The 20,537-nt window shown below is 43.2% G+C and overlaps 1 protein-coding gene across 3 annotated transcripts in view; it reads right to left on the bottom strand.

Annotated features, from left to right (window-relative positions):
• The window catches only part of PPARGC1A (PPARG coactivator 1 alpha), a 153,966-nt gene that overhangs the window by 6,797 nt on the left and 126,632 nt on the right, over positions 1–20,537 (bottom strand). For all 3 annotated transcript variants that reach the window (XM_073646781.1, XM_073646790.1, XM_073646797.1), the window contains 4 exons: positions 19,250–19,342; positions 19,039–19,159; positions 13,231–13,352; positions 12,253–12,404 (listed from right to left, as the gene is read on the bottom strand). In XM_073646781.1, the coding sequence (XP_073502882.1) occupies positions 12,253–12,404; positions 13,231–13,352; positions 19,039–19,159; positions 19,250–19,342 (488 nt within the window). The remainder of the gene's footprint in view (positions 1–12,252; positions 12,405–13,230; positions 13,353–19,038; positions 19,160–19,249; positions 19,343–20,537) is intronic.

The raw sequence follows: 20,537 nt of genomic DNA, 5'->3' as shown, positions 1-20,537 counted from the left end.
AAGTGTAGTGGGCCTAAATGAGAGTGCAACAAACACTTGATAGACAATGTGAGTTAAGAGAATAGTTGGGTTAACCTCTTGTGGGGTAAACTAGTCAGACAGATGATTGCCACACTTCTATTGTTATACTCTGTTCAGACAATCAGAGTAAAAGTATCACCTGGTAGGTAACTACGACCACTGCACTTTTGTACTTTATCTGAGAACTGCAACCATAAAAAGTCTTCTCGAAGTGACCACAATGATAAAAGTATGTGTACGACTGTAACTGTAGTAGTGTTGAATAGGGTGAATTTAAAGAAGCACTCATAGTGTTTATCCTCTTAATATATTGCAATCATCACATTATATAGCACTGTGTACTAACAATTGCTCATTTTGCCTTTCTATCCAGATAATTCTTCTCTTTTCTCTGATCTATGTAGAAACAGGAAGTCTCTTTTCTCTGCATTTATCATTCCCCTCTTCAACTCCTGACCCAGCTGCTCCCCTTACCCTCTGCCATTGCCTTTTGCTGTTACTGATGACTTATGCAGGAAAAATTGACCTCCTGTTTCTACATAGAGTTTAGAAGGGTTCAGCTAGTCAGTTTTTAATCACATGATGTCATAGACCTAATGGGAAAAAGAAGAATTAGCTGGGTAGAAAGGCAAAATGAGCAATTGTAAGTGCACAGTGCTATATAATATGATGACTGCAATATATTAAGAGGAGAAAAATGTTGATTGGAGGAGGAGTGCTCCTTTAATTTGGCTTCTTTAAAGTTGAAACACTCAAATCACACCATCCTCCATCCTTTGCGCCTCCGACAAAGTCTACAGAGGGGATATATCACCTCTGTTGGGCTTATCACATTTTTATATCCAGTGTAAACATACACAAGGCTCATCTTTTATTCAACATTTGCAAATAAGAGTTGTGGAAACAGCATACTGGGTTTTTCCTTACTATAATTTTTGGAAAATACTGAATCCTCCAGTTCTGAAATTCAATAGTGTGATCCTACACTGGAATAAGCCATTTGTCATGTTTATTGTACTTGTTGTCTACCTTATTTTATGCTCTCAAGGTGTACTCTCCCTGGCTCCAATGGAGCATGGTGCATGACCAAACATGAAGTCTCATGTAAGTGCAAGATCTGAAATTATTGGACAAGAGAGGAGGATGTCAAGACGGGCGTGATCAAACCATATGGTGACAGGCTCCTGTTGGTGAAGAGATGTCTCCCAGACTAGACAGGGCGGCATGCATATCCTGCGAATGGCATTAAATATTCCATTTTACAATGATAACAACTAAGGTCTGGTCTAACATGGGCATAGGATCCAGGATTAAAACCTAAATGGCACTGGGGCAGTTTGTTAGACCTCAGGGACCTTACAGGTTCCCTTTTAGGGTTCTTTAAAATAATATTATTATTAATAATACCATTGCCTTTTTATATTGTCTTAAGGTCTTATATCACTATATATATTTTAGTTATGCAGGGAGTTTGTATGTTCTCCCTGTGTTTGCGTGGGTTTCCTTCATGTTCTCTGGTTTCCTCACACTCCAAAGACATACTGATAGGGAATGTAGATTGTGAGCCCCAATGGGGACAGCAATGATGATGATGTCTGTAAGGCGCTGGGGAATTAATGTCCCTATATAAGTAAGCATAATAATAAATAAATAATATATACAGTATATATTTAATTACATACATTTTATCATGAATTAAGTCCTGTTTTGTCAAATTACAATATTTCTGTACTTTAATTTATTTACTTTTTATAATGACACGCTTTAATCATATACATTGTATTCTGGGATTTTATGATATAATAGGAATCCTACCCTTGTTTCAAAGTTTTCTTGAGCGTAATTTATTATCAGGGAGTTAAGAATAATAATGTAAATGATTGACTTTAATCTAAAGCAAAAAAAGAACTAAAACAAAACCATATATCTATAATATAACCGGGGATGCGGGTCTCTGTCTGAAGCCTCGATAGACTGCGCATGCGTGAAGCGCAGTCTGGCTCCAGACAGAAGAATGCATGGAGCCGTTACAGGTAAGAGGAGTGTATGGCGCCGGAGATCGCGGTATGCGTAGACACTGAACGCATACCGCGATCTCCGGCGCCATATTTAGATACTTACCTGACCGGGAGGAGCGTTGCCGCGGCGCCTCTTTTTGCCGGAGACCGGGGCAGGAGTGAGGCGTCGGATCGGCGCATGCGCATAGCGCTATCCGGCGCCATTTTATTGAAGACACATTTGCAGTGTGTCTTCAGCAAACTGGCGCCGGACAGCACCGTGCTCCGGCGCCGCACTCCTCCCCCGGCCTCCGGCAGAACAGGACACAGCAGCGCTGGAGCACAGGGAAGAAAGGTGAGTATACAGTTATATGAAAAAGTTTGGGCACCCCTATTAATCTTAAGCTTAATGTTTTATAAAAATTGGTGTTTTTGCAACAGCTATTTCAGTTTGATATATGTAATAACTGTTGGACACAGTAATGTTTCTGCCTTGAAATGAGGTTTATTGTACTAACAGAAAATGTGCAATCTGCATTCAAACAAAATTTGACAGGTGCATAAGTATGGGCACCTCACCAGAAAAGTGACATTAATATTTAGTAGATCCTCCTTTTGCAAAAATAGCAGCCTCTAGTCGCTTCCTGTAGCTTTTAATGAGTTCCTGGATCCTGGATGAAGGTATTTTTGACCATTCCTCTTTACAAAACAATTCCAGTTCAGTTAAGTTTGATGGTCGCCGAGCATGGACAGCCCTCTTCAAATGATCCCACAGATGTTCAATGATATTCAGGTCTGGGGACTGGGATGGCCATTCCAGAACATTGTAATTGTTCCTCTGCATGAATGCCTGAGTAGATTTGGAGCGGTGTTTTGGATCATTGTCTTGCTGAAAGATCCATTCCCTGCGTAACTTCAACTTTTTCACTGATTCTTGAACATTATTGTCAAGAATCTGCTGATACTGAGTGGAATCCATGCGTCCCTCAACTTTAACAAGATTCCCGGTGCCGGCATTGGCCACACAGCCCCAAAGCATGATGGAACCTCCACCAAATTTTACTGTGGGTATCAAGTGTTTTTCTTGGAATGCTGTGTTTTTTTGCCCCAATGCATAACGCCTTTTTGTATGACCAAACAACTCAATCTTGGTTTTATCAGTCCACAGGACCTTCTTCCAAAAAGAAATTGGCTTCTCCAAATGTGCTTTTGCATACCTCAGCCGACTCTGTTTGTGGCGTGCTTGCAGAAACGGCTTCTTTCGCTTCACTCTCCCATACAGCTTCTCCTTGTGCAAAGTGCGTTGTATAGTTGACCGATGCACAGTGACACCATCTGCAGCAAGTTGATGCTGCAGCTCTCTGGAGGTGGTCTGAGGATTGTCCTTGACTGATCTCACCATTCTTCTTCTCTGCCTTTCTGATGTTTTTCTTGGCCTGCCACTTCTGGCCTTAACAAGAACTGTCCCTGTGTCCTTCCATTTCCTTACTATGCTCCGCACAGTGGAAACTGACAGGTTAAATCTCTGAGACACCTTTTTGTATCCTTCCCCTGAACAACTATGTTGAATAATCTTTGTTTTCAGATCATTTGACAGTTGTTTTGAGGAGCCCATGATGCCACTCTTCAGAGGAGATTCAAACAGGAGAACAACTTGCAAGTGGCCACTTTAAGTAGCTTTTCTCATGAAGGCATACACCTGGCTATGAAGTTCAAAGCTCAATGAGGTTACAAAACCAAAAAAAGTGCTTTAGTAAGTCAGAAAAAGGAGGTAGGAGTATTTAAAACAAGAAAATGATAAGGGTGCCCATACTTATGCACCTGTCAAATTTTGTTTGAATGCAGATTGCAGATTTTCTGTTAGTACAATAAACCTCATTTCAAGGCAGAAACATTACTGTGTCCAACAGTTATTACATATATCAAACTGAAATAGCTGTTGCAAAAACACCAATTTTTATAAAACATTAAGCTTAAGATTAATAGGGGTGCCCAAACTTTTTCATATAACTGTAAGTGTTTATTTTTTTGCATGTGTGTACAGCGTGAAAGGGATGAGGGGGCCACACATACCAGGATAGGGGGATGAGGGGACCATGCATACCAGGATTAGGGGGTGAGGGGACCATGCATACCAGGATTGTGGGGTGAGGACACCATGCATACCAGGATGAGGGGTGCCATGCATACCAGAATAGGAATGCGAGGCACTATGCATACCAGGATGAGGAGTACCATGCATACCAGGATAAGGATGAGGGGTGCCATGCATACTAGGATGAGGGATTTGGTGCCATGCATACCAGGTTTCTGGGATGAGGAGGCCATACATACCAGAATTGGGATGAGGGGTGCCATACATACCAGGAAGAGGGGTACCATGTATACCAGGATAGGGATAAGGAGTACCATGCATACCAGGATGGGGGTGAGGGAGCCATACATACCAGGATTTGGGATGAGGGGTGCCATGCATACTAGGATTGGGGATGAGGGGTGCCATGCATACCAGGATTTGGGTGAGGGGTACCATACATACCAGGATTGGGGATGAGGGAGCCATGCATACCGGGATTGGGGATGAGGGGAGCCATGCATACCGGGATAGGGGGTGAGGGGTGCCATGCAAACCGGGATTGGGGGTGAGGGGTGCCATGCATACCGAGATAGGATTGGGGTGAGGGATGCCATGCATACTGGGATAGGATTGGGGGTGAGGGGTGCCATGCACACCAGGATTGGGGGGTGAGGGTACCATGCATACCGGGATTGGGGGTGAGGGGTGCCATGCATACCGGGATTGGGGGTGAGGGGTGCCATACATACCAGGATTGGGGGGTGAGGGGTACCACACATACCAGGATTGGAGGGTGAGGGGACCATGCATACCAGGATGAGGGGTACCATGCATACCAGGATTGGGGGGGTGAGGGGACCTTGCATACCAGGATTGGGGGGTGAGGGGACCATGCATACCAGGATAAGGATGAGGGGTGCCATGCATACTAGGATGAGGGATTTGGTGCCATGCATACCAGGATGAGGGGTACCATGTATACCAGGATTGGGAATGAGGAGCCCATCCATACCAGGATAGGGATAAGGAGTGCCATGCAAACCAGGATGGGGGTGGGGGAGCCATGCATACCAGGATTGGGGATGAGGGGTGCCATGCATACCAGGATTGGGGGTGAGGGGTGCCATGCATACCGGGATTGGGGGTGAGGGGTGCCATGCATACCGGGATTTGGGGTGAGGGGTGCCATGCATACCGGGATTGGGGGAGAGGGGTGCCATGCATACCGTGATAGGATTGGGGGTGAGGGGTGCCATGCATACTGGGATAGGATGGTGGAGACAGGATGGGGGCAGCGCAAATACCAGGAGGGGGGCAGTACATACCAGCATGGGAGACCATATACCAATAAAAATGCTCGCCACCCGGGCGTAGAACGGGTTCAATAGCTAGTATATATATATAGATATATATATCAGAGTCTTTTCTGATACTGCTCCATCGCACGTATGTTACGCTGAGCTTCTTCTACCTCTAAATTAAAATGACTTTCCCAGAGAATACTAGAAGCAAATAAAATGTAAGTAATCAAATAATTCGGAATAGTTTTAAATGTGAATCCATCACGTAAAATGCTAAATAAATAACAATACCCTGGCACTGCCATTACCTTTATTTTCCCACATCTCCCTCAGGCATCGTTATTTTGTTTGAGTTGATTAAAGCGTACTAACCGGAGTCCTGTTCTTCAAACAGCTGTGTTTACTCTCCAGCTCTGTCTAAGCCCCTCTACATTACGGAGGTGTTAAATAAGGTAGACACAGAGCGTCATGCTGCATCTGACTATTTCAATCCACCATCAAGTAAACAGAAAATAAATCTTGTATTGCACGCAAGGTTGAGCTCGAGCTGAAGAGTGGCGTCTTTCTCACATATATATAATACATGGAAAAAATATGAGCAAATATGGCTGATGCTTGTGAGTGGCAGTTAATGGGACACTGTAATTTATTTCTTATTTTTGCATATTGTGAGAAATCAGGAGCAAAATATTCATATTTGTTATAATGCATCGAATGTCATGTGTTTTGGGTGCAGCAATTGTGATAGAATCACAGTTTTCTCTTCTGCAGATCTAGCAGAACTCGGAATGGTGAGCTCTGTATAACCCCGCCCACACCACTGATTGGCAGATTTCTGTATACACTGTGCATAGGCAGAAAGCTGCTAATCAGTGATTGGAGTGTGGTTGGACTAGGAGACATGAGACACCTAGTCCTGTAGAAATAATCTCTTGCTGATAAAACACTGATTTTATAGAAACAGCAAAACATAGCCCAGTAAGTGACACAGCACTGAAATTAGGGTCTCTTCCCATACATCATGCTGCTCTCATATTAACAGATACCCTTTAATGCCACTAACCTACATAATAATCCTATATCTGCAGGTTACTAGTGCTTGGGGACACAAAAGGTTCCCTTTAAGAAAATAGTGGGGACTAAAGACAGGTAGTTGAATTTACTAAATAACATTGATTAAACAGAATAAAAAGGAAAGTATCCCTATTGCCACCCTAAATGCAAAAGTGGGATCACCGCATGCAGAGCGGGATTCCACAACCCTCTATAGTCTCCCTCACTGGCAAAACACAAAATTTTGTGTTTTATTGAGAGAACTAGAACTTTTACCTAAAATAGGACTGTCCAATTATGTACACAGCAGATACCGATCGGTAACACCAGTAACACCATAGGTAACTGCTGTGTACATGGTGTGGTAGCGCCATATCGTACTTTCACAGTGAGGGTTATTAGACGGCTGTAGGATCTCCTTCTGCATGCTGGAATCCCACAACAAGGAAGACCAGATCCATCTTTTTCTAGACAGTTGGGTCCTTTAGGCTGGCATTAGGGACACTTCTAAGCATTTTTGCTAAGAATTTTCATTTAAAGAAATTCTATATTAAAAATCATCAGTCTGTAGCTGCCCAGTGTTTTTTTAATAAAACGTGTAGCCACAGAAATATGATAGGTAGGTAGTAGTGATGAGTGAGCGTGCTTGTTTAACCCTTTCACCAAGCACACTCAGGTGCTTCCCGAGTATCTTCGGCGTGCTCGTATATTATGTTTCAGTCCCAGCGTCTGCATGATTTATGGGTGTTACACAGCCTAAATACATGTGAGGATTCCCTAACAAACAGACAATCCCGGAATGTGTTTAGGATGTGTAACAGCCGTAAATCATACAGACGCAGGGACTCGAACATAAAATGCGAGCATGCTGAAGAAACTCGGGAAGCATGCTCGGTGAAAGCGTTAAAAGGGCACGCTCGCTCATCACTAGTAGGTAGTCTTGAAAGGTCATGCAATTCTTTCTGGGGAATAAAATATACAAAAAGCCCCTTTGGAGATGAAAAAAACAGGGTGTCTTGTGCCACCTATTGAACGTAGTAATCCGGTAAGTCAATACTGAGCCTTGCCACATGACGTGGTGATTCTGGTTTGGCTTTATATACTAAAGCCCGCCAATACAAATTAGACTAATGTCGTCCTAACTAGTGTTGAGCGAATTTGTTCGGCAGTTCAGATGACATCTGCGTGATAGCGTGGCAAATCAGGGATGTTTGTAGGCGGAGCCGATTTTTTGGCGCGAACAAGTCGGAACCCTGAACACGAACATGAATTTGAAATGCTGAACAAATTTGCTCAAAACTAGTCCTAACCCGCTGATACCGACGGGCTCGTACGACAGTTTAATGGGTATAGGAGCACCGGACAATTGATTGTCGGAAAAGTTAAAAATTGGCATGTCCGATTTCGGACTGCCGATCCTTTTGTTCTCCCAGAGATAAGCCACCGCAAGAGATTCTGGCAGTGGCTTACATACAGATCACAGGAGCGTTTGGCTGACAGAGCGCCTCTGTGCATGGGAGAAACAGCCGAGATGGCGGCTGGTCAACGGATCGGCTATCAAAAGTGTATGGGATGGGGAGGGAAGGAATGTGGCAAGGCTCTTTAAAAGGGTGCTATTTCAAATAAATGACCCTAGAGGCGCTGCTCTCTTTCTTTCTGAAGAGACTATGACCATATACATTGCTCTATGTAATAACGATAGGGAAAGCACAATTAGTGTAAGTTTAGACTGAGGTTAGGCAGTGACCTCTCTGCTGTGTGCATGGTGCAGGACTCAGGTTCAATGCACTTAAGTGCAATGCAAATTACATATTTAGAGTTGACCAGCCTTTTTGTTTGAGTCACATGCCAATGTAAACCCCGTGCAGGTGATCTTTATAAAAGTACAAATACTAGGTGGAAAAAATCATTCATCTACTTTCATGCATCCGACCTTCATGCTGAAAGTACAGACCACGACAAGCTATAGGTCTCCTGACATAGGCGTATAAGAGGCTGGTGAGGTCACGTCAGCAGATGTAAAGCTGGCTCATATTCAGACCATGAATGTCGGAAGTATTGCACCAGCCACACAGAGAAGTCAGTCAATTTTTTCAGCTTTTATTAGAAGTTATGTTGTGATTTCTCATATTGTGCAACTTGGAGGGCTTATTCAATCAGAGCAATCCCTTTTCATAAGGACATTACAGAGAGGGTCCCTGCCTGCAACTTCCCTAAATTACCATTTGCAGAGACCCAATGAAAACATTTAGAGCCATTCTGGATGACTCGCCATGACCGAGTTTTGCATTACTGCCCATTTATTTGAATAAGTCACGAGTAATGCTACAGTACATCCTTCCCTTATTGGCTTATTGTAACCAGGTCAGCATAAGGAAAATTCATGATTGGATAACCCCATCACTTAGAAGGGTTTTGTCTATTACACAATTGGTAAAATTGCAAAGCAATTGTAAAAAAAAGCCATTCTGCAATTTACCATTAATTAAAAAACCTCTTCTTTCTCAAGAATGAAGGAATTATACATTTTTATAGCTCATCGTTCAGGTTACCGGCCACTTCTGCAATCTAGAGGTTTCCTAGGTAAAAAAAAGTGCTGCGCTTGCAAGCTCTTTGCTATAGAGCATACATGTCAAAATCTGGCCCGCAGGATGGTTTTATCTGGCCCGCGACACCAGAACCACCACCCCTAGGTGGTGCCATATTCTGTATGGAGGACTATGTGGTGCCCATTATACTGTATGGAGAACTATGTGAGGCCATTATACTATATGGAGGACTATGTGGTGCCCATTATACTGTATGGAGGACTATGTGGGGCCATTATTCTGTATGGAGGACTATGTGGTGCCCATTATTCTGTATGGAGGACTATGTGGGGCCCATTATACTGTATGGAGAACTATGTGGGGCCCATTATACTGTATGGAGGACTATGTGGGGCCATTATTCTGTATGGAGGACTATGTGGGGCCATTATTCTGTATGGAGGACTATGTGGTGCCCATTATACTGTATGGAGGACTATGTGGGGCCATTATTCTGTATGGAGGACTATGTGGGGCCCATTATACTGTATGGAAGACTATGTGAGGCCCATTATACTGTATGGAGGACTATGTGGGGCCCATTATACTGTATGGAGGACTATGTGGGGCCCATTATACTGTATGGAGGACTATGTGGGGCCCATTATTCTGTATGTAGGACTATCTGGGGCCCATTATTCTGTATGGAGGACTATGCGGGGCCATTATTCTGTATGGAGGACTATGTGGGGCCCATTATTCTGTATGGAGGACTATGTGGGGCCCAATATACTGTATGGAAGACTATGTGAGGCCCATTATACTGTATGGAGGACTATGTGGGGCCCATTATACTGTATGGAGGACTATGTGGGGCCCATTATACTGTATGGAGGACTATGTGGGGCCCATTATTCTGTATGTAGGACTATCTGGGGCCCATTATTCTGTATGGAGGACTATGCGGGGCCATTATTCTGTATGGAGGACTATGTGGGGCCCATTATTCTGTATGGAGGACTATGTGGGGCCCATTATACTGTATGGAGGACTATGAGGGGCCCATTATTCTGTATGGAGGACTATGTGGGGTCCATTATACTGTATGGAGGACTATGAGGGGCCCATTATTCTGTAAGGAGGACTATGCGGGGCCCATTATTCTGTATGGAGGACTATGCGGGGCCATTATTATGTATGGAGGACTATGTGGGGCCCATTATACTGTATGGAGGACTATGTGGGGCCCATTATACTGTATGGAGGACTATGTGGGGCCCATTATACTGTATAGAGGACTATGTGAGGCCCATTATTTTGTATGGAGGACTATGTGAGGCCCATTATTCAGTATGGAGGACTATGTGGGGCCCATTATTATGTATGGAGGACTATGTGGTGCCCATTATACTGTATGGAGGACTATGTGGGTCCCATTATACTGTATGGAGGACTATGTGGGGCCATTATACTGTATGGAGGACTATGTGGAGCCCATTATTCTGTATGGAGGACCCATTATTCTGTATGGAGGACTATGTGGGGCCCATTATTCTGTATGGAGGACTATGTGGTGCCCATTATTTTGTATGGAGGACCATGTGGGGCCCATTATTCTGTACGGAGGACTATGTGGGGCCATTATACTGTACGGAGGAGTATGTGGTGCCCATTATTCTGTATGGAGGACTATGTGGGGCCCATTATTCTGTATGGAGGACTATGTGGTGCCCATTATACTGTATGGAGGACTATGTGGGTCCCATTATACTGCATGGAGGACTATGTGGGGCCATTATGCTGTATGGAGGACTATGTGGAGCCCATTATTCTGTATGGAGGACTATGTGGGGCCCATTATTCTGTATGTAGGACTATGTGGGGCTCATTATTCTGTATGGAGGACTATGTGTTGCCCATTATACTGTATGGAGGACTATGTGGGGCCCATTATTCTGTATGGAGGACTATGTGGGGCCATTATACTGTATGGAGGAGTATGTGGTGCCCATTATTCTGTATGGAGGACTACGTGGGGCCCATTATACTGTATGGAGGACTATGTGGGGCCCATTATTCTGTATGGAGGAATATGTGGGGCCCATTATTCTGTATGGAGGACTATGTGGGGTCAATTATTCTGTATGGAGGACTATGTGGGGCCATTATTCTGTATGGAGAACTATGTGGGGCCATTATTCTGTATGGAGGACTATGTGGTGCCCATTATTCTGTATGGAGAACTATGCCGTGTCCATAATACTGTACGGAGGACTATGTAGGGCCCATTATTCTGTATGGAGGACTATGTAGGGCCCATTATTCTGTATGGAGGACTATGTAGGGCCCATTATTCTGTATGGAGGACTATGTGGGGCCCATTATACTATACACTGGTTGGCCTACGACTTTGTTCAAGCTTTTCAGTTTGGCCCTCTGTGTGTTTGAGTTTGACATCCATGCAATAGAGGATGTAAGCACTGCTCTAAAGTTAATTCGATCACTTGATCCATCTCAGATCCTGTGATTCTGCAGAAGCAAAGGTGTCTTTGTTTAAAGCATTGGACAGCACACAATTTGAGACACAAGCTCAGCCATGTTGCTGGTCTGTACAGTCAATTTTGAGGCGTGCACCACCCTCTGGCAAGGAGGGAGCTGAGAGGGACGGGAGTTGCCAATCCGATTGCAATGAGCCTTAGAAAAACTTTTCACTCTCATTAACACAATGTTTAGCAATGGAAAATAAAGTTGAATGATAACTTGAAAATCTAGAAAAAATCTGAGCGGTTTAGAATTTTTGAAATGACTAGGACATAACTGCGATAATAATTAGATTTTACTGTGACAGAGGTTCCCTTAAAGCTCTCCATAGAAATAAACTTGTTCCAAGGCACTTCTGTAGTAAATCCTAGCCTAAGGTTCAATACATTCAAGCTTCAACTGAAAACATATGAACATGTTAAAACCCTGTGATATAAAAATAAGTTTTATAACCCATGGCCTTTTGCGTCTTAAGCATTTAATTTTAGCATTGCCTGCCTGTGGCCAGTGGCAATGCCGTGTAAATTAATTACTGAGCTATAAAGAATATAGAACATATATTAGCTTCTACCATATGCTGGTACTTTATGTTAGGCAATTCATTTCTCACAACAAGTTAGCAATAAATGAGGAGTCCAGTAAATCACTGACAGCCGGCAACTAACTATGTCAAGGTAAATCCCATTGTGTGAAAATGGCGCCAACCAGCGCGATCTGACAAATGCAATCCTTACCTAAATCTGCATAGTTGGACTTGCAAAACTGCTTTCTTTCGCAAAAGCAAAGCTCAAAGTCGGGTTCGTTAGATCTGCGCAGGGTGTATCCATTCTCAAGAGCAGCAAAAGCATCACAGGTGTAGCGGTAGGTGATGAAACCGTAACAGTCTCTGCAATAAGGAGGGGAAAGAACATATAAATGAGCGCAGGAGGTATAAACCCGCCCATATAAAACATCTCTACACAGTATTATGCTCCTCCTTCATGATGAAATGCCAGACAACTTTGGTGTCAATTTATCTCTCATGAGAACAGGGGATTGGGCATCCTGAATTCTAACATGCCCCATCATTTTTTCCCCCGGACATCGCCCTGCAGTTGGTTGCAGAAGATCGCTTCATTTGACATTACAGACATTTTCTTAGCAGTTTCACTCTAGGACCCAGCGGCTACCTCCCTCCTGCTCTAATTGATACCCTTGCCTGGGTGTTTAAATAGATTCACTTTACTGCAGGGCAGTGCCGGTGATATTCACATGTTTCCTTGTGAAAGCTCGGAGCGAGTGCTGTCTGTTCACTTCCTCTCTGGTGCTAAGAGGACGTGTGTGTTATCTCTCTGAAGTTGGCTCAAGCTAAGTTATTTTTCCCCCGTGTCCGTCTACCTTGTTGTCTTTAGTTGTTAGTGGGGATCGACTAGTGCTCATCCCACCCTTCCCTATCCAGGGCAAGGTCTAGGGAAATACAGGGGTAGATTCCTGTGCGGGGACTGGTGAAGAACCAATATAGGGACGGTAGGGGAGAAAAGGTGATATCAGATCAGCCTAGGAGGTCTCCACTCCCCCCTTTCCCTAGTGTCTGGGCTCCCTTCCCCTCTTCCCTTTGTGTTGCACTTAGTCTTTCCCACACCTTGCGTGACAGTGTTAGGGGACTGCCATATGAATTACTTTGTCTATTCATCTCAACAAAATCATCTGTTTGATGTCAAAATGACACTCACCCATCATCCCGCAGATTGACCGTACATTCTTCAATTTCACCAAAAACTTCAAACCGAACTCGCAGTTCACCACGATTCATGTTAGTTCTCATCTTACCGATGTAAATAACTCTGTGCTCCTCCTAAAAGTAAATAGGCACAAATATGAAATATATAGAATTGAATGGGGTTTAAAAAACCTATTTACAAATACCCTATGAAAGGTTTATATGGTGGTTATAAGGTTTATATGGGTGGGTTCTCTATTCTGTAGCTTCATCTTTGACCCAAAGTGAAATGTCTAATAATCATGTCTTTCTCTCTAGAATCCATGTATTGCATAGACAGCCCAATACTTCATTTCACCTGCGGGGGTGCTGGAGAGAAACTAAACACTTGCTGGCAGGTTCCTCTTTAGATCGGAGCTGACTGATGTTGGTGTCAGAATCAGGAAACCCTGTAATCAGCTTAATATAGATGACACCTTCTTTCAAAAAGGGAGAGTAGACAGGCGTATATCATAGCTGTCCTCTATTTTTATCTCACGACGCTGTAACGTTATACAGCTGATATTTCGTTTCCTATTCCGTAAATGCTAAAACACCTACAAACAACCCCCGACCATCTGAAATATGTGTCTGTAAATAGTATGATCGGCACACACCAATTCCATCCCGATGATCAGCTATCGACCATTAAGCTGAAACTTCTTCTTCTGGAATGATGGAATTACTATAAATGTGTCCTTGGCTACAATTTTATAACTTCCAGTTATGTTTTTTTCAGGGTTTAATTAACACTATGTAGACCGGATGACTAAACGTATGGAATGTTTTGATGTATTTGGCATATATTAATATCAAGTGGAATTGGACAGAAACTCCATCCATATCTCCTTTTTATTAAAACCCACTCAATATAACATTTTTCTCGGCACAGTAAAGCTCAGCTTATTATAGAACGGTTCATGTGTGCATTAGGCAGATGGATTCAATACATATGCATATAGAGTCATTAAATGTGGATCAAAATATACCTTTTTTGGATACTGGGAGCATTGGGCAATAAATTCAAGGAAAGAGGGTTTTCATATTGCTTTCTAAAAGGAACAGTTAATAAATTAATAAATTGCTTTGCTTTGGTGATTCAAAGAGTTTTTATATAGACACCAAGTAAAATAAATTATAGCATTATGGATGGGATTAGGTAATTTCTAATGTAAATGTCAATAATAAATTGGACTTTTGAAACCCTGACTTCTAATATTTAGAATTTCCAGGAGATGCACACCCTCGCTGCTGCAGAACCTCTTTTTTGGAGAGGAGGTATCATTTCTATCGCAGAAAGACTGACATAAAGCTCCCCTTTACATATAGAAAATACGTCCCGTTGCATGTGGGGTTCAAAATATGCAATTTTTCACAACCTCATTTGTTTCAGAACCCCACTTTAAAAAGGTAGGAGGAGCTTTGGTAGGAGGAGCCTCATCATAATTAGTTAAGGCTGACCCCCTATGAGGGTGAGTTGTTTTGTATTGATTGACACCCTCTGAAGGTGAATTAATTGCTGGATCGGGCCATGGAAAAGACCAAGAAGATGAGGGTGGGCTACCAAGGGGGTAGCTGTGCGTGCTACATTATTTGCACATTATTATTACTATTATTACTTATTTATATAGCGCCATTGATTCCATGTTGTTGTACATAAGGAGGGGTTTCATACCAAATACAGATATCACTCAGTAAACAAACTAACAGTGATAGACTGGTACAGAGGGAAGAGGACCCTGCCCTAGCGTGCTTACATTCTACAGGAACGGGGAAGGAGACAGTAGGTTGGGGGTTGCAGTAGCTCCGGTGTTGTTGAGGTGGCAGCAAGCAAGGTCATGGCAGGCAGTAAGCTTGTTTGAAGAAATGGGTTTTCAGGTTCCGTCTGAAGGACCCAAATGTGGAGGCTAATTGGACGTGTTGAGGCACAGAATTCCATAGGATGGGAGATATTCAGGAGAAATCTTGGAGGCAATTGGGTGAGGAACGAATAAGTGTGGAGGAGAAAAGTTCTTGGGAGGACCGGAGATTACATAAGGGAATATATTGGGAGATTAGTTCAGAGATGTACAGAGGAGAAAGGTTATGGATGGCCTTGTAGGTCAGTATTAGCAGTTTAAACTGGATATGCTGGGCAATTGAGAGCCAGTGAAAGGATTTTCAAAGGGGGATAGCAGAGGAGTAGCGAGGTGAGAGATGAACTAGTCGCGCAGCAGAGTTAAGGATGGACTGGCAGGGTGCAAGAGTTTTAGCAGGTAGGCCACAGAGGAGGATGTTGCAGTAGTCGAGGTGGGAGATGATGAGGGTATGCACAAGCAGTTTAGTAGATTGAGGGTTGAGGAAAGGACGGATTCTGTAAATATTTTAAAGCTGGAGGCGACAGGAGGTGGCGAGAGCTTGGATGTGGGGTTTGAAGGACAGGGCAGAGTCAAGGGTTACTCCGAGGCAGCGGACTGCCGATACAGGGGAAAGTGTGATGTCATTTATTGTGATAGAAAGATCAGGTGGGGAAGATATGCAAGATGGGGGAAAGATGATGAGTTCAGTTTTGTCCACATTGAGAGTGAGGAGAAGAAGGAGGATATGGCTGATAGACATGCTGGGATTCTGGACAGTAGAGAGGTGACATCTGGGCCAGAGAGGTAGATCTGGGTGTCATCAGAGTACAGATGGTACTGAAAGCCATGGGATTTTATGAGCTGTACAAGGCCAAGGGTATAGATTGAGAAGAGTAGGGGTCCTTGCACAGAGTCTTGAGGGACTCCAACAGAGAGGGGGCGGGATGAGGAGGTAGTATGAGAGTGGGAGAAGCTGAGTGTGCGGTTAGAAAGGTATGAGGAGATCCAAGATAGGGCAAGGTCTTTGATGCCAAAGGAAAAGAGGATCTGTAGTAGGAGGCAGTGGTCAACTGTGTCGAAGGCAGAGGACAGGTGTTAGAACCCTCCTGTTTGTTTTTTCCATCTTGTGTTTTGCGGTCACGTGACCATCTTCCTTTATATTCCAGCTACACCCTTTTGGCTGTGCTGGACTTCAGTGTTTGTCTGTTTCTCTAGCCAGGTGCTTCGATGCCTTTCAATGTCAGTTCGCTTGGTCCTTCTGGGACCTCTTGTACCTTTTTGTCAGTTTGTCTTTTTGTGTTCTGCAACAACTTCTCTGTCTAGGAGGTGTTCCATTTTTGTCCCAGTCCTTAGTTCTTTTAGGGACCTCTCCCCTTATGCTATAGGTCTTCGTTCAGACTAGCCAAGGACTTAGGCGGGTCTGTTCGCAAGGAACTGTCAGCCCGCTACATTGTAGGGATTCAGCTTAGTCTTACTGTAGGGACAGCTTTCCCCTATCTTTCTTTAGTACTTGTTGCAGATCATAACAACAGGTCAAGAAGAAGGAGTACAGAGAATTGTCTTATAGCTTTTGTAATTTTGGTAAGGGCAGTTTCGGTGGAATGGTGGGGGCGGAAGCCAGGTTGTCGAAGAGAGAGTAAGATGAGAAGTGAGAGGAAAGTTCAGCGTGAATGTGTTGCTCAAGGAGTTTGGAGGCAAATGGGAGCATCGACATGGGGCGGAAGCTGGTTGGGTCGAGGGATGGCTTTTTGAGGATTGGCGTGATTGTGGCATGTTTGAAGGCAGTGGGGAAGGTACCAGAAGTTAGTGATAGGTTGAAGAGATGGGTTAGGGATGGGATGAGTGTGGAGCTGAGGTTGGGGAGGAAGTGGGATGGGATGGGGATGAGTGCACAAGTGGTGAGGTGTGGTATGGAGAGGAGGCAAGTGAGGTCTCCTTCCGTGATGTTCGAAAAGGAGGTTATGGGGGAAGGGCAATGGTTGGGAAACAAAGGGGTTGTGGTGGTCGGGCAGTAAAGACTTGCCGTGTTTGGTCAATTTTGTTTTTGAAGTGTGTGGCAAACTCCTCAGCAGAGATGACGGAGGTCAGAGAGGGCAGTGGAGGGCGGAGGAGAGAGTTGAAAGTGTTGAATAACTGTTTGGGGTTGTAGGATAAGGAAGATATGAGGGTTGTGAAGTAGGCCTGTTTAACAGAGGTGAGGGCTGATTTGAATGCGAGTGCTTGCTTGTCTGAATTCAGTGAAGTCATCTTGCGAATGTGTTTTCTTCTAACGCCGCTCCGCAACCCTGGACTCTTGCAGAAGCTGTTTAGTGAGGTTGTTGTGCCAGGGTGGTCTATTGACTCGTCCTGCTCTGCCATGCATAAGAGGGGCGACTGAGTCAATAGCTGATGCGAGAGTGGCATTGTAGAAAGCAGTGGTGCTGTCTGTGTCATGGAGTGGAGATATGGATGTCAGTGGTAGAGAGTGTGTGAGTGTTTAGATGTGCAAGGTTTCAGCGGGGGTGTGCTAGTTGCTGGACATGGGTGACAGGTGAGGAGAAAGTCACATGGAAAGACAAATGATATGTACTATGCTAAGAATGTGAGTGCTAGCCTTTAGGCCCAAATACCAAAGGGCCGGAAAAAAAACAATAGCATAAACAGAGGGCACTTACAAATGGCCATGGTAAAAGGATGGATTTATTCCATGGCAAACTCTTAGAGCCCAAACTTTGTAGAATTCTGCATGGAATAAATAATTTTTTTAACTGCGACTATTTGGAAGTGCTGCCCGGTTTCATTTTTTTTACATTACATAGATAGATGGATATATAGATTCGTAGATGGACAGAAGTATGCTTGGTCACTTTTCATACTGATATATCATATGTTGTACCAGAAAAAGTACATCCAGCTTCTTGGCTGCTTGTTTATTCCATGCAGAAGATAATAATACCATACATCAGGCCCATTGATAAAATCCTCGCTATTTGCCCAGGCTGACATGTTGTGACCTCACTGCTGCCTACAGTAGACTGTGTAATGAACAGCAAGATAGTGATTTATTTGTATTGACCCCTAGTGAGTTATGAAGCCATCACTTCAAAGCAACTTGGGGAAATCTATACCATGCATATGCTTTATAGCAATGTCCTTCAGCACCTGCTCAGACACATATGTCACCCTCCCTGGCCTTGAACCACTGCTAAGCATATGTCCTTAACCATTCGTCACACTCATCAAGAATTTCATCTTTACTGTTGTGACGCTGCTGTGTGTTACGTTTTTAGTTGTTTCATTTATATTTTGCATAATTTTAATAATAATAAAGGGAAAGAAATTGACAGATATACGAAAGGAAGGAAGGAAAGAGAGGAAAGGAAAGGGAGGAAGGAATGAATGAAGGGAGGGAGGAAGGAAGGAAAAAGAAAGAAGGAAAGGAAGGGAGGAAGGAAGGAAAAGGCAAGAAGGAAGGAAAGAAAAAAGGAAAGAGAGGAAAGGAAGGAAGGAAAAAGGAAGAAGGAAGGAAAGGAGGAAGGAAAGAGAGGAAAGGAAGGGAAGAAGGAATGAATGAAGGAAAGAAGGAGTGGATGTAAGGAAGGAAGGAAGTCGAAGAGATGAAGGAAAAATGGAAGGATGGATGAAGGAAGAAAAAGAAGGAAGGAAGAATGAAGGGAAGGGAGAGGAAGGAATGAAGGAAGGAGAGGGAAGGAAGTGAGGAAGGAAGGAAGAAAAATAGAAGAAGGAAGGGAAGGAAGAGGGAAAGAAGAAAAGAAAGGAAGAAGGAAGGAAGATATAAGGAAAGGAGGGAAAAAAGAAAAGAAAGAAGGAAATAAGCAAATGAAGGAAGAAGGAAAGGAAGAAGCATACATAGATAAATAATACGATAAATAAGTAGTTAGAAATATAAGTAGATTTCCCTCATTTTGACTAAATGAGATTAAATATTTCTAGTTATTGCTTACAATTGCTTTTTGCCTTTGTCGTTCCCTCTGTTTTGCTCGCTCTGACTCCCGTTTTTCGTATTCCTTGCGATACTCTTCCCTCTTCAGGCACTCGTGTTGGTATTCCTCATAACTGTCATATCTAGAAATTGATACAAATAATTAATAAACAGTATGAGAAGCATGGAATTTTATCAATAGCTCTCTGCAATAGCCTGGTGGAGCTTCCTACCTTGGTCTACGACTGTATGGTGACCTTGATCTAGATCGTTCATACACTGGAGAGTTCTGTTTACAATGATCTGTTTCGTAACAGCAGTAAGACCTTAAAGAAAAGGAAGATTCAGATATAATTCAATGTCGTAGTAAAAAGGAAACTAAATAGCAGCCTGGCAAAGGAAGATCTCAACAGGACAGGTTTCTTCCATACTGACATATCAGTAAGATACTTTGTTGCTGCAGACCTAGTAGACCCAATTGCATCCACCAAATGACTGACAAAAGTGGGCCATGTATCAGATGCCCTAATCTACATGTCAAAAAATTTCTTCAAATAAATATATGCTAGCATATAGAGTAAAATACCCAGTTTTGTTCAGCAGATGGAGGTTGCTCATTCTGCAAGCAGAAGCCCATCATAATTCCGTAGCAATCAAGATAAATCACATGTCACTTTCTACTATGTATATTTCTCCCCACACTGCCTTCAACTGACACATTAATGCCTCTTCTGCTAAACATTTGTTTCATAGATACCAAAAATAGCGTTTTAGGAGGATATTGGTTGTGATTGCAATGGAAAAAGAGCTGGCACAAGCGTATTACGACTGTGTCAGAGAACTGTCACACTGTAACGGGGTCACCAGACTCCCAACCTTCGGATGGTGCACAACGTGCAATGAGCGTCATATGTACACAATACTTCCAGTAAAATAAATAAGCAGCACTCACTCTTGATGTGTTGCTGCATATTGCTTTATTCTATCAACACGAAAAGTGGTGTTTGTGGGTTGCGCATACAGGCTGCATCAAGGGGGCAATGGCTGTTTCGCAATGTAACTAGTGCTTCATCTGGCCAGATGTGAAATCATTTCTAAGGTGAGTGCCACTTATTTCTTCTACTGAAAGTATATTTGTTGTCATTGGGATGATGTAGGAAGTCTTACAGGCAATGCTACTGGGAAAAATATTCAAAGTAGCTCTCCTCCAAAAAACTGGCTCTCCGGTGCAAACTATTGGTAACTACCCTGTAAGTCTGACCTCCTATTAAGCCTTAAAATATAATTTTGGATACTAAAAAGCTTTGTTTTGTTTGGCTGATTCCCTAATCATATTTCAAGGCTTCAATAAGTCAGACAATGACTTACTATGTGGCTACCTAAAGGTGGCATTAGAGAGTCTTATTTACATACCAACAATATACATATGTTTTCAGTTTGTGAGTCTTGTTCCAACCAAGTTCACCAAACTCTAATTTAGGTTGATACTTTGTGTAAAGAGGACTTGTCACCAGGTTAAAA

The sequence above is a fragment of the Phyllobates terribilis genome, unplaced genomic scaffold, assembly GCF_046119375.1.
Source record: "Phyllobates terribilis strain yellow unplaced genomic scaffold, ASM4611937v1 Scaffold_1__5_contigs__length_1240528914, whole genome shotgun sequence".
Classification (NCBI taxonomy): domain Eukaryota; kingdom Metazoa; phylum Chordata; class Amphibia; order Anura; family Dendrobatidae; genus Phyllobates; species Phyllobates terribilis.
Note: the sequence above shows the minus strand (reverse complement) of the source record. Positions and strands in the feature narration are given on the sequence as shown.